General features: G+C 41.1%; 2 protein-coding genes across 3 annotated transcripts in view; one reads left to right on the top strand and one right to left on the bottom strand.

The window, feature by feature from the left end:
* Positions 1-11,326, top strand: part of col9a1c (collagen, type IX, alpha 1c) — a 31,933-nt gene extending 20,607 nt beyond the window's left edge. For both annotated transcript variants that reach the window (XM_008421351.2, XM_008421350.2), the window contains 24 exons: positions 677-748; positions 1,676-1,714; positions 1,876-1,932; positions 3,183-3,236; positions 3,320-3,373; positions 3,472-3,525; positions 3,592-3,645; positions 3,722-3,775; positions 3,872-3,925; positions 4,009-4,062; positions 4,851-4,904; positions 5,606-5,650; positions 5,767-5,820; positions 5,924-5,977; positions 6,223-6,276; positions 6,922-6,993; positions 7,090-7,125; positions 7,203-7,247; positions 7,334-7,366; positions 7,604-7,750; positions 8,922-8,976; positions 9,067-9,261; positions 9,728-9,814; positions 10,647-11,326. In XM_008421351.2, the coding sequence (XP_008419573.2) occupies positions 677-748; positions 1,676-1,714; positions 1,876-1,932; positions 3,183-3,236; positions 3,320-3,373; positions 3,472-3,525; positions 3,592-3,645; positions 3,722-3,775; positions 3,872-3,925; positions 4,009-4,062; positions 4,851-4,904; positions 5,606-5,650; positions 5,767-5,820; positions 5,924-5,977; positions 6,223-6,276; positions 6,922-6,993; positions 7,090-7,125; positions 7,203-7,247; positions 7,334-7,366; positions 7,604-7,750; positions 8,922-8,976; positions 9,067-9,261; positions 9,728-9,814; positions 10,647-10,849 (1,680 nt within the window). In that variant the 3' untranslated portion in view covers positions 10,850-11,326. The remainder of the gene's footprint in view (positions 1-676; positions 749-1,675; positions 1,715-1,875; positions 1,933-3,182; positions 3,237-3,319; positions 3,374-3,471; positions 3,526-3,591; positions 3,646-3,721; positions 3,776-3,871; positions 3,926-4,008; positions 4,063-4,850; positions 4,905-5,605; positions 5,651-5,766; positions 5,821-5,923; positions 5,978-6,222; positions 6,277-6,921; positions 6,994-7,089; positions 7,126-7,202; positions 7,248-7,333; positions 7,367-7,603; positions 7,751-8,921; positions 8,977-9,066; positions 9,262-9,727; positions 9,815-10,646) is intronic.
* A 561-nt stretch (positions 11,327-11,887) lies between these two features.
* col22a1 (collagen, type XXII, alpha 1) overlaps positions 11,888-14,860 on the bottom strand; it is a 73,188-nt gene continuing 70,215 nt past the window's right edge. The window contains exon 65 of the mRNA XM_008421352.3: positions 11,888-14,776. Within this exon, the coding sequence (XP_008419574.2) occupies positions 14,586-14,776 (191 nt within the window). The 3' untranslated portion in view covers positions 11,888-14,585. The remainder of the gene's footprint in view (positions 14,777-14,860) is intronic.

Here is a 14,860-nt window from a genome sequence, read left to right as displayed (position 1 = left end):
CTAATTGTATCTTGTGAATAAAATCAACGTTAGTCCTAACCTTACTGTTTCATCCTCAGACTTTACTCTGTTTTTTTGATCCCTAAACGTGTCCAAGTTGTAGGTTTACAAACCTGACAAAGTCGTTTCAGGCCCAACCCTAACAGAGTAGACATGGAAACATTAGGGTTATGGTCCAGACTGCCAGTCTGTCTACATGTCAAAGGAATTACCAGGGAAATGCTTAATTTAATATTTACCCCTTTTTTTTTTTTCTTTTTTACCACATAAATCCACTTGCAGTTCACTGGAATAGATTAAAAAAAAAGAAAGACAGAACAGTTAGAGACACCATACAAACTCTTTTTTTTTTCTTTATATGTATATTTAAATTGCTCATAGCTGAGTGTGATTTCTGTTGTCACCTGTCGGTAGAATATAAAACAAGTTAAAACTGTTCAAGTCAAGTCAAGTTAATTTTATGCAGCACATTTCAGCTACATGGTAAAAAAATATAACACAGTAAGAAAAAAAGAAAAAATAAGTCAGACCAGTTCAGCTGGTTGGTTCAGTGAGCCAACTTAACTGCTGACCAGAATTTGTGACATTATCTTGTTGACAGTTCACCAAAAAATGTTGTTTGTTGTTGTTGACATGTTCTGATTTTTTTCTCACCATGTTTGCTTGGAAAGTGCAGGGCCCACCTGGACCCAGAGGGGGCATAGGCACTCCAGGGCCTCCTGGGCCCCCTGGTCCACCGGGGCCCGTGGTAAGAACCAGATCTAACCCCATGTTGGGTTTTGCATCAAATGATCCTGTTTTCCAGCTGAAGTATTTTAGATTTATTGTGTTGAATTCTTCTTTTCAACCTTCCTTACTTCTTATTTGGGATCATAAACGCTGATCGTCAACATTGGCTGACTATGTTGGGCAAGTGGGCTGATCAAGTTGCTCTAAAGAAGTATTGTGAGGGAAGGCACAATACTTCCCTCACAATATGTGTAAGCTAACAAAAGTACTGCAAGGAAACAGAAGTATTGTGAGGGAATGTACACACACTGAATGTACACACACTGAATGTACACACACTGAATGTACACACACTCAATGTACACACACTGAATGTACACACACTCAATGTACACACACTGAATGTACACACATAGTGAGGGAATGCAAACTTATTGCGAAGGAACGCAAACTAAAACAAACTGCCATGTCCCTCCCAGGGCTCCGTAGGAAAGGCCATGCCTTTTCGTTCATAAGCTACTGTAAGCATAATAAGGCAGTCACAAATAAATATGTCCAGTTATTAAAATCCCTACCTGATCTAAAATGTTTTGGTTTGGTGAAAGTTTTAGCCTGAAGCTTAGCATCACAAATACAAACCAACTCATTCTATACTATAGGAAGCTCTTTACTCAGCCAAGGTTGATTGACCGTTTACCTTTAACTGGTGCTCTAATAAAGGTAATTATTTATTATTATTTATTAATAAATAATAATAATAATAATAATGATCTATCTTCCTTCTTTAAATAATCAGTTCACGTCTTCCTAAAATTCCCCAGTGTGTGTCAGGATGTTGCATGCAGTGTTTCCTTTTCACACGTTCCCGTTGGGTTTTCATGGTGTGCTCGTGAGAACGTCTCCACCCACCTGAGGCTGCTCTAGATGTCGCTCTGCTGTCTTCTAGGGACCGCCTGGTGCCAACAGTGAGGGGAGTGGGGAAGCTGTGAGTGTCTCACTGTCTAACACACGGCCAAATGTTTCCTGGATGCATGACAGTTAGAGCGGTGGCAGCATATCTTCCATCAGGATGAGTCACTGCAGTAGAGGCCGTGCAGCTTTGTGAGAGAAACCCGTCTCTCTGTCTCTCTCTGTGTTTGTATACAGTGTCCTGCCGCCTGTCCCGCTGGACCTCAGGGACTGCATGGAGTGCCAGGGATGAAGGTGAGGAAGGTTAAGAAGGTCAAACAGGACGGAAGCATTTAAAGTGGTTTCCTTCTCAGAAATGATGCAGTGATTTTGTGCAGCACAACTCAGTTCAGTTTCATAGTTTTAGTCAAAACGATCCAGTGCGATTCAGCTTGTTTATGCCGTTTCATCAATTTACAACAAATGATCACTTTACCAACTAATGAGTCCAGTTCACAAGATCAAACTAGAGGCCTATTCCATGAATGTAGCTGCATTTCCAATAACCATAAAATTGTACAAATTGGACATACGAAACATAAATTTCCCTAATGGAAACACAATCGTTTAGAAAAAAATTTACTTTTTTTTTTCAATAAAAAGTTTTTGCGCTGAGCAGAGGTGTTCTTCCTGCCACATGGAAACACTTTGTTCCCATCACATGAGTCACGATATCAACAGCCGGATGTCACTACTGACAGAAACAACAAAGAAGACGACAGGAAGTGGCAGGAGGATGATGGTTTGTTTCCAGCTGATCTGTCTCAGCATCACAGTTCATAAAAAGTTGTGTTGAATCCAAAACTCTTCTGTAAAATCACAAACTACAATTTTCCCATAGCGGCACATACATAGCCACTCCAAAGTAGGCGGGGCTTGTCGCCTCGATAAGAAGTCGACGTCTCCTCTGATTGGCTGATAGATGATTAGTGTATGAATACATCTCATGTAACTGTTTACATCCGTCAATGCCATGATTTGAAATGAGTTGAACAAGCTTATTCTTGTGTCATTTTAATTTTGTTTCTTATATAATGGAAATTGTGAAATTGTATGCTTTTCTTCACATTAGCAGAACATAGACAAAGGTTTGTAACAGAAACTCAGCTTATTTTGGTGTACAAATATTTATTTTCCTCCGTCGCCCTGCAGGATGGTATCAGAAATTGACCCAGCTTCTACTCACTGATTTGTGCAACTATCAGTCAACTGATGGCTTAAGTGAACAGTCAACTGCACACTGTTTTAGGAGACAGGACTGGAGGAGGGTCTTAGCGCTGCTAATCAGGCTCATGTCAATAAATCCTCATGATTTTGCTGATTCCTGCTCTCTCTTTGATCGGCCAGTAGACATTTTTTGGGTGATGGGTGATCCATAAGGAAATCACTTTGACTTTATTGGACTTTTTCAAGAATAATGGACATGACTTCAGCCTCGTTGGCATTTCGTTCTTCAGGTTGTATTTTCTTAAAAAATTATTTTGCCTTTCCTTTTTCTCCCATAGGGACACAAAGGACTGCCAGGTGAGCCTGGAAAAGACGGAGAGCCCGGAGAGAAGGTGCGCCCTAAATAACTGTTTATATAAACGACTTCATTTAAGTCTAGTGCTGTTGTAGTTTAATTATAATTCTATTTTTAAAGGGTCAAACTGGAGAAACGGGTCCTCGGGGTCCACCAGGTCGCATGGGAGATGATGTAGGGAAACAATATTGACAAATGTATCATGACATGATGTAATAATATCTTGAAATCTACTCACAGCAGACTAACGATGTAACTGTTTGTTGTTTTAGGGGCAAAGAGGACCAATCGGAGCCACAGGGACCCCCGGAGAGAAAGGAGACAGAGTGGGTTTTTAGCTGATGACTCAGTTTTGTCTCCGTCGGTGCAACCTGACTCCTGTCTGTTCACAGGGTGCTCCTGGCTACAACGGCGTCCCCGGACCCACCGGCCCCCCCGGAGCTCCTGTAGGCATTCTGACCTCCTGTCACCTCCTGTAAGACGTGAAAGGTCAACATCTGTCTGACGGGTCTCTGTTTTCAGGGTGTGGAAGGGGTGCGAGGACGGCAGGGGGTGCCAGGGCCGAAGGGTGACAATGTGAGTCCTGAAGTTTAGCTCAGAGAAAGAGAGAGAAAAAAAAAACTGTCTGAAAGGGGAGCAAAATAAAGTTTGATATTTAAATATTTCATTAAGGGAGCTGTGGGACCTCAAGGACAGGCTGGTGTCAAAGGAGAAAAAGGAGAAGTTGTAAGTATGTTAATATTTGGGTCTATTTGTTCAGCTTGGTCATTTTAATTCATAATTCTTACTGACCTGTCGTGGCACCACAGGGTGATCCTGGCAGAGACGGGATGGATGGACTTCCTGGAGATAATGGGACCAAGGTATCTGAAGTCTAGACACCTGTTTTGCATATGCTGTCGTTGGTGTAATCCATGCATCTCATTTTGATTTCCCCCCAAAAAGACTTTCACTTTAGAAGATACAGCCACCATTTCCTCAGTCGTAAACATTTGCTCTTTCACTTTCTGTCCCAAACGTTTCATTTTAGAGGGAAATGAAACTGTTTGAGGATGAATCAGTGAACTCATCAGACCCTTTTAGTTGTTAAATCTCCCCGTTACACAAATTGTTACATTTCTACGTTTAAACCAGATGTTTACATACTCCAAATAAAAACACACACTGTGTTCATATGTACATGTGATATTTCTACAAAATTTGAGTTTTATGCAAATACCGTAAAAATGACAGCATAAATATGATACTTAATATTACTTAGATGCTTTGTCTGCACCAATTAGGATTCACTCACCTTTGCATTCCAAATGCTTGATGAAACTCACGTGGGGGGAGGAGACTTTTGAGTAATTCAGTTATAAATGACCTCTTGGTCACTGACTGAGCCTTCAACATTCTGCAAGATGTTTCTAAAGTATGGAGAAAGAAAAAAAAGACTCATCGGGACTTTAGCATTATATAACTCTTAAAGTTTTACTCCTTTGATTCCAGCAATCATACACATATGTCCGACCTCCATACCAAGATGAGATACAGCAACTGTTAAGCAATTCTGAAACTTGAAATGACACAATTCAAACATATCTATAGAGATGTCCAGAGCCTTCATTCAATTAAAATGCTCATTGGTTCTTGTTGGTGTCTTCAACAGGGAGAGCCTGGCGCACCAGGAGACGTTGGACTTAGAGGGATTGTTGGCATACCAGTGAGTAAATGTTCCTTACATTTTGTTTTCATCGACATCTAGTTTCTGATTTTAATCCAGCGTTTGAGGATGGTGTTACTTTCAAGGCTCATGGTAAATATCATTAGGTTCCATGCTCGTTTCCTCACTGCAGTGTTCTTTCAGCATCATTTCATAACCGTGCCATTTTATGGGCACAGGCATTATGATAGTGCTGTAATCATTTGGTTGGAAAGACGCCAGATGGTAAAAACATATCCTCCGAATCACTTCCTGTCATTTTTGTCGTCTTTTCCGCCGGTAGGAACATCTGGTTGTTCACCACGTGACTCGTCTGATGTAAAACAAAAAAGTGTCTCCATAGGAGTTTTGTGAAATACACAGATTTACTTCGTCGCAGCGCAAAAGAATTTTGAAACTGACGTGTTTTCATTAAGCCAAGTTATTTTCAGAATTCCAATAATCACGGGAAGCACAGTTCAAAATGTCAGTAGCTGACATGATAGGTCATTTAAGAAAACATGACCTATCATGTGAACAAACATATTCATGTGTGATTTTAGTTGCTTACTTAATGGAAACGCCACAATTGCAAAATTGTGTTTGTACGTGGAATATCAAAGTTTTGTGCAAATTTGTAATGGAAATGCAGCGGTTGTTTGTTCCCATGGAGACAAGACTAAACAAGTGAAATTTCTTTTTGCACCATGTCTTGTTGTTAGGGGTTGCCAGGGAAGCAGGGAGTAACTGGACCCCCTGGAGAAAAGGTAATTGAATTAATCGAGTTTGGATACCACCTTATCCAAACTCGTCCTTGAGGTTTTAGCTAACAGAAGAGAGAATATGTCGGACTAACTCTGTGTCATTTCTACTGTGGACTTAGGGCGAGACTGGTTCTGAGGGACCCATGGGGCCGGTTGGGCTTCCAGGAAAAACTGTGAGAAACAGTGTTAATTATAACAAACTAAATATGGAAACAGATTTATTCATCGATTCTTTTATGTCTGGTGTTTGTAAACTGATTGTTTGCTTTGATGCAGGGGGGTCCTGGAAAAGATGGAGCGGATGGGAAACCAGGAGAAAAAGGATCCACTGTGGGTTTTCCCTTGACTTTTTTTTTTCTTTTCCACTGTTCATTTAATGTTTTTCAGTTTCCCCAATCGGTTAAAATTGCTCATTTTTATGCATACTTCAAGTTAATTAAGTTTTTCAGCCAAAGGCAATTTTCCAGTGTGTTGGACAATAGGGATTTATTCTGTTCCATACAATTCCATTGTGTTCTGTTTCATATCAGTAATGCTAATAGGATTTGTGAAGTTGAGTTGTGTTTCAAACGCAGGGCGAAACAGGAAAACAAGGGCCAGTGGGGGTTGCAGGTCCACAAGGAATTCAGGTGAGACGCGACATTTCAGATCATCTCTTTAGGTGGCAGGGAGTTTTTGCTGCTACATTGTGTAGACATAAACACAATGATAACAGTTTGAACACTGATCATTTTCACCCCTTGACCATAACTTAGTTTTCATAATTAGCTTTTGGAGTTATGAAATAGAACTGTTTGTAATATTGTACCAGATGTCAATTCGTATCTGCCTGTAACAATACTGTCAATGTCTTCAGAATATAATAAAGTAAAATTATCTATCTATCTATCTATCTATCTATCTATCTATCTATCTATCTATCTATCTATCTATCTATCTATCTATCTATCTATCTATCTATCTATCTATCTAGTTCCCTAGCTAACTAGCTAGCTCACTATCTTGGCTAGCTAGTTAGTTCACTATCTTGGCTAGCTAGCTAGCTCAATATTTATCTAGCTAATTCTCTGTAAATACATAGCTCATAGAAACAAACATTTTAATAATTTTTTAATTTGTTTATGGGACTGTGCTGTGTGTGAAATACTGGTAATGTAGCTTAGTTACACTTTTAATTACTAGGAAAGCACTATTGTCTTCTAAATGGATCCTATCATTCATCACATGTGTGGCGTATGTGTCCTGTACATTTATTCAGAATTTTAATTTAACAGGGTGTCAAAGGAGATAAAGGTGCCACTGGAGCCAAAGGGTTCAAAGGTCATACGGGGTACAAAGGTGACCAGGTGGGAGAAGAAACTACCCTTCTTTGAGTTACTCCAAAAATCCTGAACACAGCAGCATATTTAACAACACATTATCGCTTTGATTTTATTTTCTAGGGACCAACTGGGCCAGTAGGGCCAAAAGGAAGTCAGGTAAGGGCCATTACGATATAGTTTATGCGCTTTCTGGTATTTAGTTTCACGTTCATCATGTGGCCTTCTCAAAACAGGGTGACCCAGGTATGGCAGGAGACCCTGGTGTAAAGGGAGATCAGGTATTATCCAGATAATTTTTTAATAGATGTTCACTGTAGATGCTGTTGGCAGCTAAAAGAAGACTTTATGTTTGGGTGTGTTTCAGGGCCCTCCGGGTGTTACTGGCATCAAAGGAGAGGTGGGTAGAATTAATATTTAATGAAAATGTTACCTGGTGAGTTTTTGATATGGAATAAATTTACCCAATAATTGCAATGTTTAACAGTCAAACATTTACAACATTCCAAAGTTATTTTACTGATGTCATACCATCTATGGAAAGCAGACTGGTTTATAGTAAAAGGAACAATCTTTCTGAAAACATTTCCTGTTTTCAGAAGTACAGCTGACTTACGGCTTTATGTTTCCACACTAGCGCGGGGAAAAAGGTCAAAGAGGCGCCACAGGAGCCGAAGGGAGACCCGGTCAGCCGGGACATGAGGGTGTTACGGGTCCTATGGGAGCTCGAGGACTGGAGGGAGATCCGGGCATTCCAGGACCCCCGGGTCCCAGAGGGTTACCTGTAAGTCATTTACATAACTTATAGTTGCTGATTTTTTTAATCTTCAAGAGCTAAGTTCTTTCAGACATTTTTAAATAAATAAAGAGACAAGATATTCCAATCAAACATTCCATCAAACAGCATGTCTGAAGGCGTTAGATGTTGCTGTAGGTATGGTAAACTTTCCTACACCTGCATTGCTTGTCATATATTTATGATTCTCCACACTAAAGGGGAGGGTTTAAAATAAAATAAAGGGTGATAAAATAAAAGGTAATAAAATAAAAGGTTGGGAAATAAAAGGTAATCAATTAAAATGTAGTAAAATAAAAGGTGAGGACAGGAGTTTGAAGCCACTGCCATAGATAGAGGTCAGAACGTACCTGGATCAATAAATTGAGAACGTAGGTTTTTGACTTTTGGGTCCTCAAACAGCAAACACACACTAGGCCTCAGTCCTCCTATCCATGGTCCTGGAGATGATCATCCTTGTTGTTGAGAATCGTTATCCTAGACTTGCAGGAGCTTAACACCTGGCTGTGGGCCACTACAGCGCATGAATGGTCTCCTTTGTGCTTTCAGACACCAACATAAACCCATCGTCTGCTATAAAGCAAACCCTGAGAACCTGAGGTTCTTGACCCGACACTCTTCTCTCCACGAGTATGGCCTGAAATCATGTTAGAGAGCACCCCAAACAGGAACCAACCAGATCAGACCCCAGTAGTTGAGTTTGTGAAAATGTAAATAAAACTCTAGTTTTGTATGTGCAAGGATCGGATAGCCCTTAAAACCAAATCAGGTGTTCCATACATCTTCTGCTGCAACCCTTAAAAATGACTCGAGGTACTTGGATGTACGCCACCAGAACCAAAAAACTCCCATGATCCCCTCAGCAGTTCAGTGAGGGAAAAGATCTGGTCCATAGTTTAATGGCCAGAACAAAACTGACCCTGTGCTTCCATGACAGGTTGGATCTTCCTGCCTCACATCCTGTCCTTAGCACAGGAAGTACCAATGTACCAATGTCGGGATTTCTGATGCAAGAGCATCTTCCCAAATTAGAATGTGGACTTACTCCTGAATTGGGGCAAAAGACTTGAAACTTGACTTGTGAACATCTCTGCAATACAAACATGAGGTTAATTGTCAATCCTTGGTTAAACTCACCATTGGTCGCTTCATTTCACAGGGCCCGAAAGTGAGCGATGAAAAGCTTCGAGAAATGTGCTCAGCAGTGGTTGAAGGTGAAATTTGTTCATTTCTTACCTGCATAAAATAAATATCCTGTAATCGATACATCAAGAAGGTGAACCGTTTATTCTTTGTCCATGTAGAACAATTAGAGGAGTTTATGAAAGAGCTCTTGAGGAGGCCAGCAGCCCTCAGTGCTCCTGGTGCACCCGGACCAGTTGGACCTCCAGGACCGCCGGGACCAGCTGGGGCCGCGGGGGCAGCAGGCGTTCCAGGTCCGATGGGTCCAAAAGGTCACCCAGGCTTCTTTGGCCTTCCAGGTGCACCTGGAACAAAAGGTCAGTGCAGAATTCACGACCCATTCTTCTCATCTTGTGCTCTGAACTGCTAAGACAAGTTCAGGTCTCTTACCTTTGACCATCACAGTTCTAGCTCTGGTAAATCCACACGTTCCTCAATTCTCTTTCTTTCCATCTTTTCTTCTAATGCTCTGGTTACCTTTGAGAACTACAACATTATGTGAATTTCTTACAAAGATCCCTTGTACTTTGATAAAGCTATAGTTAATAAGATACATAAAGAAATCTTGTTCAGAGGAAATACAACAAAGAGTAATAGTAGAGCATTTCCATGGCCTCCATGTCTGTCCCTCAGCCCAGGTCAAGTCTCCATAGCATGGACCTTAAACTCAACAGTCTTTTACTGTCCAGTGGGTGCTGGTTGACTTCAAAGTCAGCTACCCATCCACTTAATCAACTTAAGCTTTTTTGTGTCATCTAATCTAAGTGTTGCTTCACTCTGCAGGTGAAACTGGGCAGAAGGGAGACAAAGGAGACAAGGGAGAAGATGGAGTGGGAACCAAAGGAAGTCCGGGGGTGCCAGGTGTTCCAGGTGAGACTGGTTTCTTGGCAGAAAACCTCCAGGTTAGCGTGTCACTCAGTGAAACGGTACTGCTGAGATGGTGCAAGATGCTTAAAAATGTTCAACCTTATTTTTAAAATGGGAGACCACAAGTGGAACTAAAACAATGCGTGGGTTTCAACGATTTTAAGTAGGTCACCCCTCTGTGTCCTCTCTACTCTGATGGCCTAAATAAAATGGTTTTGGAAGTCACCCAAATATTAAACGGAGTCCAACTTTGTGTAATTTCACTTCAGACATGAGACAGACTAAACTAGATATTTTCTTCAAAGCTGTTACCCCAAAAGTAGAGGTGGTTCTAGACCAGATTGACTGAGGCAGGGCAGCCGGTGTGTTTGAGGCCACATGGAGGTCAGAGGGCACAGGAGTGAAACGAAACAACAACAAAGGCAACATTTCATTAATATAATAGAGTTGGGGTTCATTAATATAATAAAGTAGCAAATATGTAAAAATAGTTTTATAAAAAAATTATAAACATTCTTTTAGAAATGTTTTTATATAGTTAGCACTGGGAGCTCGATTTTTTTCCCCCCAGATTATCTGCCTCATACTATATTGTCACAACGTAATGACAGCTTCAACAAATATGTAAAAACATATTTTTCATTAAAAAAAATGACACTGCAGCTTTAAATGAGCCGCAGAGTCACTTATGACTCTGGAGATGCAGGCTGCTGAGTGTTGTCTCTAATGTACACCGTTAGAACGCTTCTGCTTGTAACGTGACATTTTTGCTAAGTATCTATTGCATCGAAAATAAAGATTCCACATTGATCAATTATTATTTTCATATGTCCAGGTGCACCGGGTCTTCCTGGCGTCGGCAAAGATGGCAAAAACGGCGAGCGTGGTGAAACAGGAAGTCCAGGCATCCCGGGACCTGCCGGTCCGAAGGGACCCTCAGGTCTGCCCGGTCTGTGCGACCCATCTACCTGTTTAAGCAGACTTCCACCTCTCTACATGGTCAGTGGAAAGAAATCGTCCTCGTACAAAACCCACTGAGACCCAAAGCTCAGTGACGTTCTCCGGACCTCATCCAGACAGCGGCCATGTTTCAGGACTCCTCACAAACCCAGGCTCTGCGCTTTACTTTTGGGAGTCTTGGCCCATGACTCAGAGACACGGAGAGGAACAGAGGTGGGGGTGGGAGGGGGATAACTGCACAAAAACTGTAAAGACAACCTCGCTTTAATGTTTTCAGAGGGTGATAAATCCTTCCACAGTTGCTGAGCAGCTTCTGGGTCTGACTGCCGGCCTGAAGGCCTGTGGCACAAACACCAGCAATTACTTTCAACCTCTGACATTCAGTAAAGACTTGTTGAGACATTTAAAAATCTATCATTTCCACTCCTTCATGTGCGTTCGATGGCCCGTTCAGAAGCTCCGGAAAAGATGTTCCTCAACTCTGTGCTCCCATTGATTTATTTGGCCGGCTGTGTCGTCTTTTTGAAACGTCGGAATAAAAGTGATAAATTCTGAGTGTTTTGCACAGTAACAAATTCTAACAGCTAACCTGTGTGTTTTGCAGGATCGTGCTCTCTTAGACAGAGCCGATTGTGATCCGTTTACGATGAACCCACAGTCTCAACTTAAAATGGTTTTGTATTAAAAGCAAAAAATGCTGTCAGAACAGGATGGGATTATATAGTTGCCTGGTTACAAAGCAGAGCTGACATCATCTTCTCTTCCCTCTTGTTTGCGCATGAACAATACATTTACTGATCAAATATGACCTTTAAGCAGTCTGCTGGAGGGAAGCGAGCTTGGCAGCCTTTCCAAGGACATCCCTTCAACATTTTAACAGTTCACATCATGACTTGGCAACAATGAATTAAACATGGAAGCTCATATTGGGAGGAGTGATGGGATACAGCATTAAAAAGAAAAAACAAAACGGGTGCTTGATTTCCATCTCTGACATGATGAACGATTAAAGAACGCTTCAAAAGAGATAGAATAGCGATTGAAAACCCAAAATGTAACTTTTGACCATGTACAAGAAAAAAGAGAACCACTCAAAAACCACAGCAGAAGCTCATGTTACAAAATGAATTATGTTCCAGTCTTTATTATACACTACAGTACAGTTTACAGCTGTCTTCTGATAATTACATTATGCTACTATTTCAAAATATCTTAGCACCAGTTTATAAGGAGAATGGGAAAATGTAATGCAATAGAACACAAAAATATATTTGTCCAAATTAGGAATAATTTAACAGTATAACTTAAAGTTTTGCTTTTGGGAAATGCAGATGTTAGCATCTAGAAAACCACAAAGTTGTAATACTGACTGTTCAATAGTAAACAGTAGACAGAGAAGCAGCTGTTATCTAATTGAAAGAGCAAGTCACTGCGCACTCATGTACTGTAAGTCTGACTTCTCCTACATTTAAAGCTTCTTTATTACCTTTCATAGAAGAAAGACTTTATCCACATCAGCTAGCTAGCATTTACAGCTGCTGTCCATGAGCTGCTCTGAAGGCAACATCAATCTCATTTATTAGTTAAAAAAAAAAAACATCAAATGAAACTAACCATTAAAATGTAAAGACAAAGATAAATCTTGGTGTTGTAGTTTGCTTAGGTTAACAAACTAGTTTGCTAAGGTTTATACTGGCAGCTAAACCTTAGCACCATAGCCTGGTGCAGTGGTAGGTTTAAAACAAGCTACTTTAAGCTAATACTGTGAGCTAGCTGAACTCCAAACCTTGGTAAGAAAAGCTTATAAAAAATGAAAGTCTGTGAATAAATGTTTGATGAAGCCCTTGAAATTTGATTTTTTTTTATTTTTTTAAATCAAACTCAGGTATTTGGCTGGTACCTAGCTTTCATTGCAGAAGAAAGCAGATTTGTAGATACTGAAAAACAAAAATCACTTTTTAAAGCTGGCAAGATAACGGTAGTTTCGTTAGGATACAAATTAAAGGGAAAACTGTACAAAGTACGTTGGTAAAGTAAGACTGGCATTTCTTGCCTCATAACATGATTTAGTCATTTGTTCCTATTTTGGAACAATTCAGTATTTAAAAGATGACTAACATTTAAACTCAGTTTATTCAGTAAAGGTTAACAATTAACTTTGAATAAACTGAGACAAACAGTTTATTCAGTCCTCTGTTTTTGTGTTAGGGGTTAGGTATGTGATGGTTTGGCTTACAGTAAGGATTAGGTTGTAGAAAATGAATGGAAGTCAATGTAAAGTCCCCACAAGACAGGAACTTGACTGTGTGTTTGTGTTTCCTTTATGACATGTCATTTGAGTATGGGAGCATTTCATAGGCTGGGCGTTCAGTCAGCCCAACTGCATGTGCAACATCCAGTCTGGCAAAAATCATACTTTTCTGTGTGACATACCGTTCAGCCACTTCCTCTCTCACATTTTCATGCATTGACATCTGAGGTGTCATGAAGCTCCTTCTGTTCTGCTCCACCAAACCACTCAAAATGCAAAGGAGGGAGATTCTGAACGATTAATTGGCAGGTTAATGTTTCCAGGTTGTACTGATGGAATGTACTGCTAATGGTGTTTCATTTCAAAAATCCTCAGATTCTTTAAAAAATGTTCCCATGTGTGGCATATTTTTAGCTGAGAGGGACACTTCAGAAACGTGCTATGGCACTTCTGCTGCTATCGTCAAGAAAAGTCGCAATGTAACACCAGACTGCATACATAACCTGTGAAATCTGGGGGCCTCTGAGCTGCTTTTTTACATTCTTAAGTCTCTACTTCTTTACATCTCAGGCTAGATTTACATATATTCAAAAAGTTTGACGCACAATGAGTCATTTTGTAAAACTATTCATTACTTTTGAAATGAGATGTTCGCCGGGAGAAGAAAGCTCTTACAGCAAAAGTGTTTTTTCAAAGTACTGGAGCAAGGCTTGAGGGAAATTGAGCTTTCACTAAAGACATTAAAAAAGTGAAACAGCTCTTCAATTCTGAATAATCAAAGCACCAAGCTGAGACACCTGATAGGTTTCAACTAAACTCACCCACAGCTGACAGATTTAGGAACGGGGAACGAGAGTCAAGAAACCTTTTAAGAAAAGTGAACACCTCCATAAATCGGCATGCCAGACAGGTCAACAGATACTTCTAGGGCGAGTAAAAGTAAAACACAATCATTCCGATCAAATGGCTGGCTGTGCAGCCATGAAGGTTTCTAGAATACACACGAGGAGACTTGATAACACTGCTGCTGGCATTGAGACGAGGAGCGTACAAGGGAGGTGTTCATCACTCTCCGCCCACGCACGACTGCTTCTGGTGTTTGCTTCATACCGTCTGCTCCCACCTTCAGCAGCAGAAAGACAGAACTTCCATGTCTGAGTAAGCACCATCTGACTGGTGGAAGACCCATGGCAAGAGATATACTTAGCAAGCAGTGAGTGACGCGGCGTAGCGTGGGCTGTGACGAGCTGCAGACAGAAAAACCCTGAAAAAAGCGTGAAGCGTCAAGTTTATCGTCCCAAATATGTTACAGAGAGAGAAAAAAACATTGGTTAGCTGCCCTCTTTGCCCCTGATTTGAAGTGTTCCATGTTGCCCCTCCTCCCCCCCCAATCCCGAAGCCTGATAGCAGGAAATGAAGAATCTGACCGGCAGCACCTGTTGCTTCAGCCCTCTGTAGTGAGGTTGATTTGAATGGAAAAATAAAATGTTCTTGATTTCATATGACTGAACAAAGTTCATAAATACAGTCATATTTCCAGCTCTGTGAGTCTCCAGCTCCTTGTTACCCCTTTACGTTTTTGGTGTGGGGCCTCTGGGCCAGGCTGGCGTAGTAGGCGCATTGGCTGGGGTCGCATTGGCCGGGGGGCCCAGGAGGTCCAGGTTGACCGTGTGGCCCGGGGTTTCCTGGCTCTCCCTGGGCTCCAACCTGACCAGGGCTTCCGTCTTTGCCGTATCCCGGTAGACCGGCTGGACCTGCAGCAACGGAAGGAGGAATTGTTCTCTACACTATAGCAGAACTCCTGAGACTGAGTGGAGAAGTGAGGGATCTGGACCTTA

This window comes from Poecilia reticulata, chromosome 11 (assembly GCF_904066995.2).
Source record: "Poecilia reticulata chromosome 11, P_reticulata-male-v2, whole genome shotgun sequence".
In the NCBI taxonomy this organism is placed as follows: Eukaryota; Metazoa; Chordata; class Actinopteri; order Cyprinodontiformes; family Poeciliidae; genus Poecilia; species Poecilia reticulata.
This window is presented reverse-complemented; position numbering and strand designations above follow the sequence as displayed.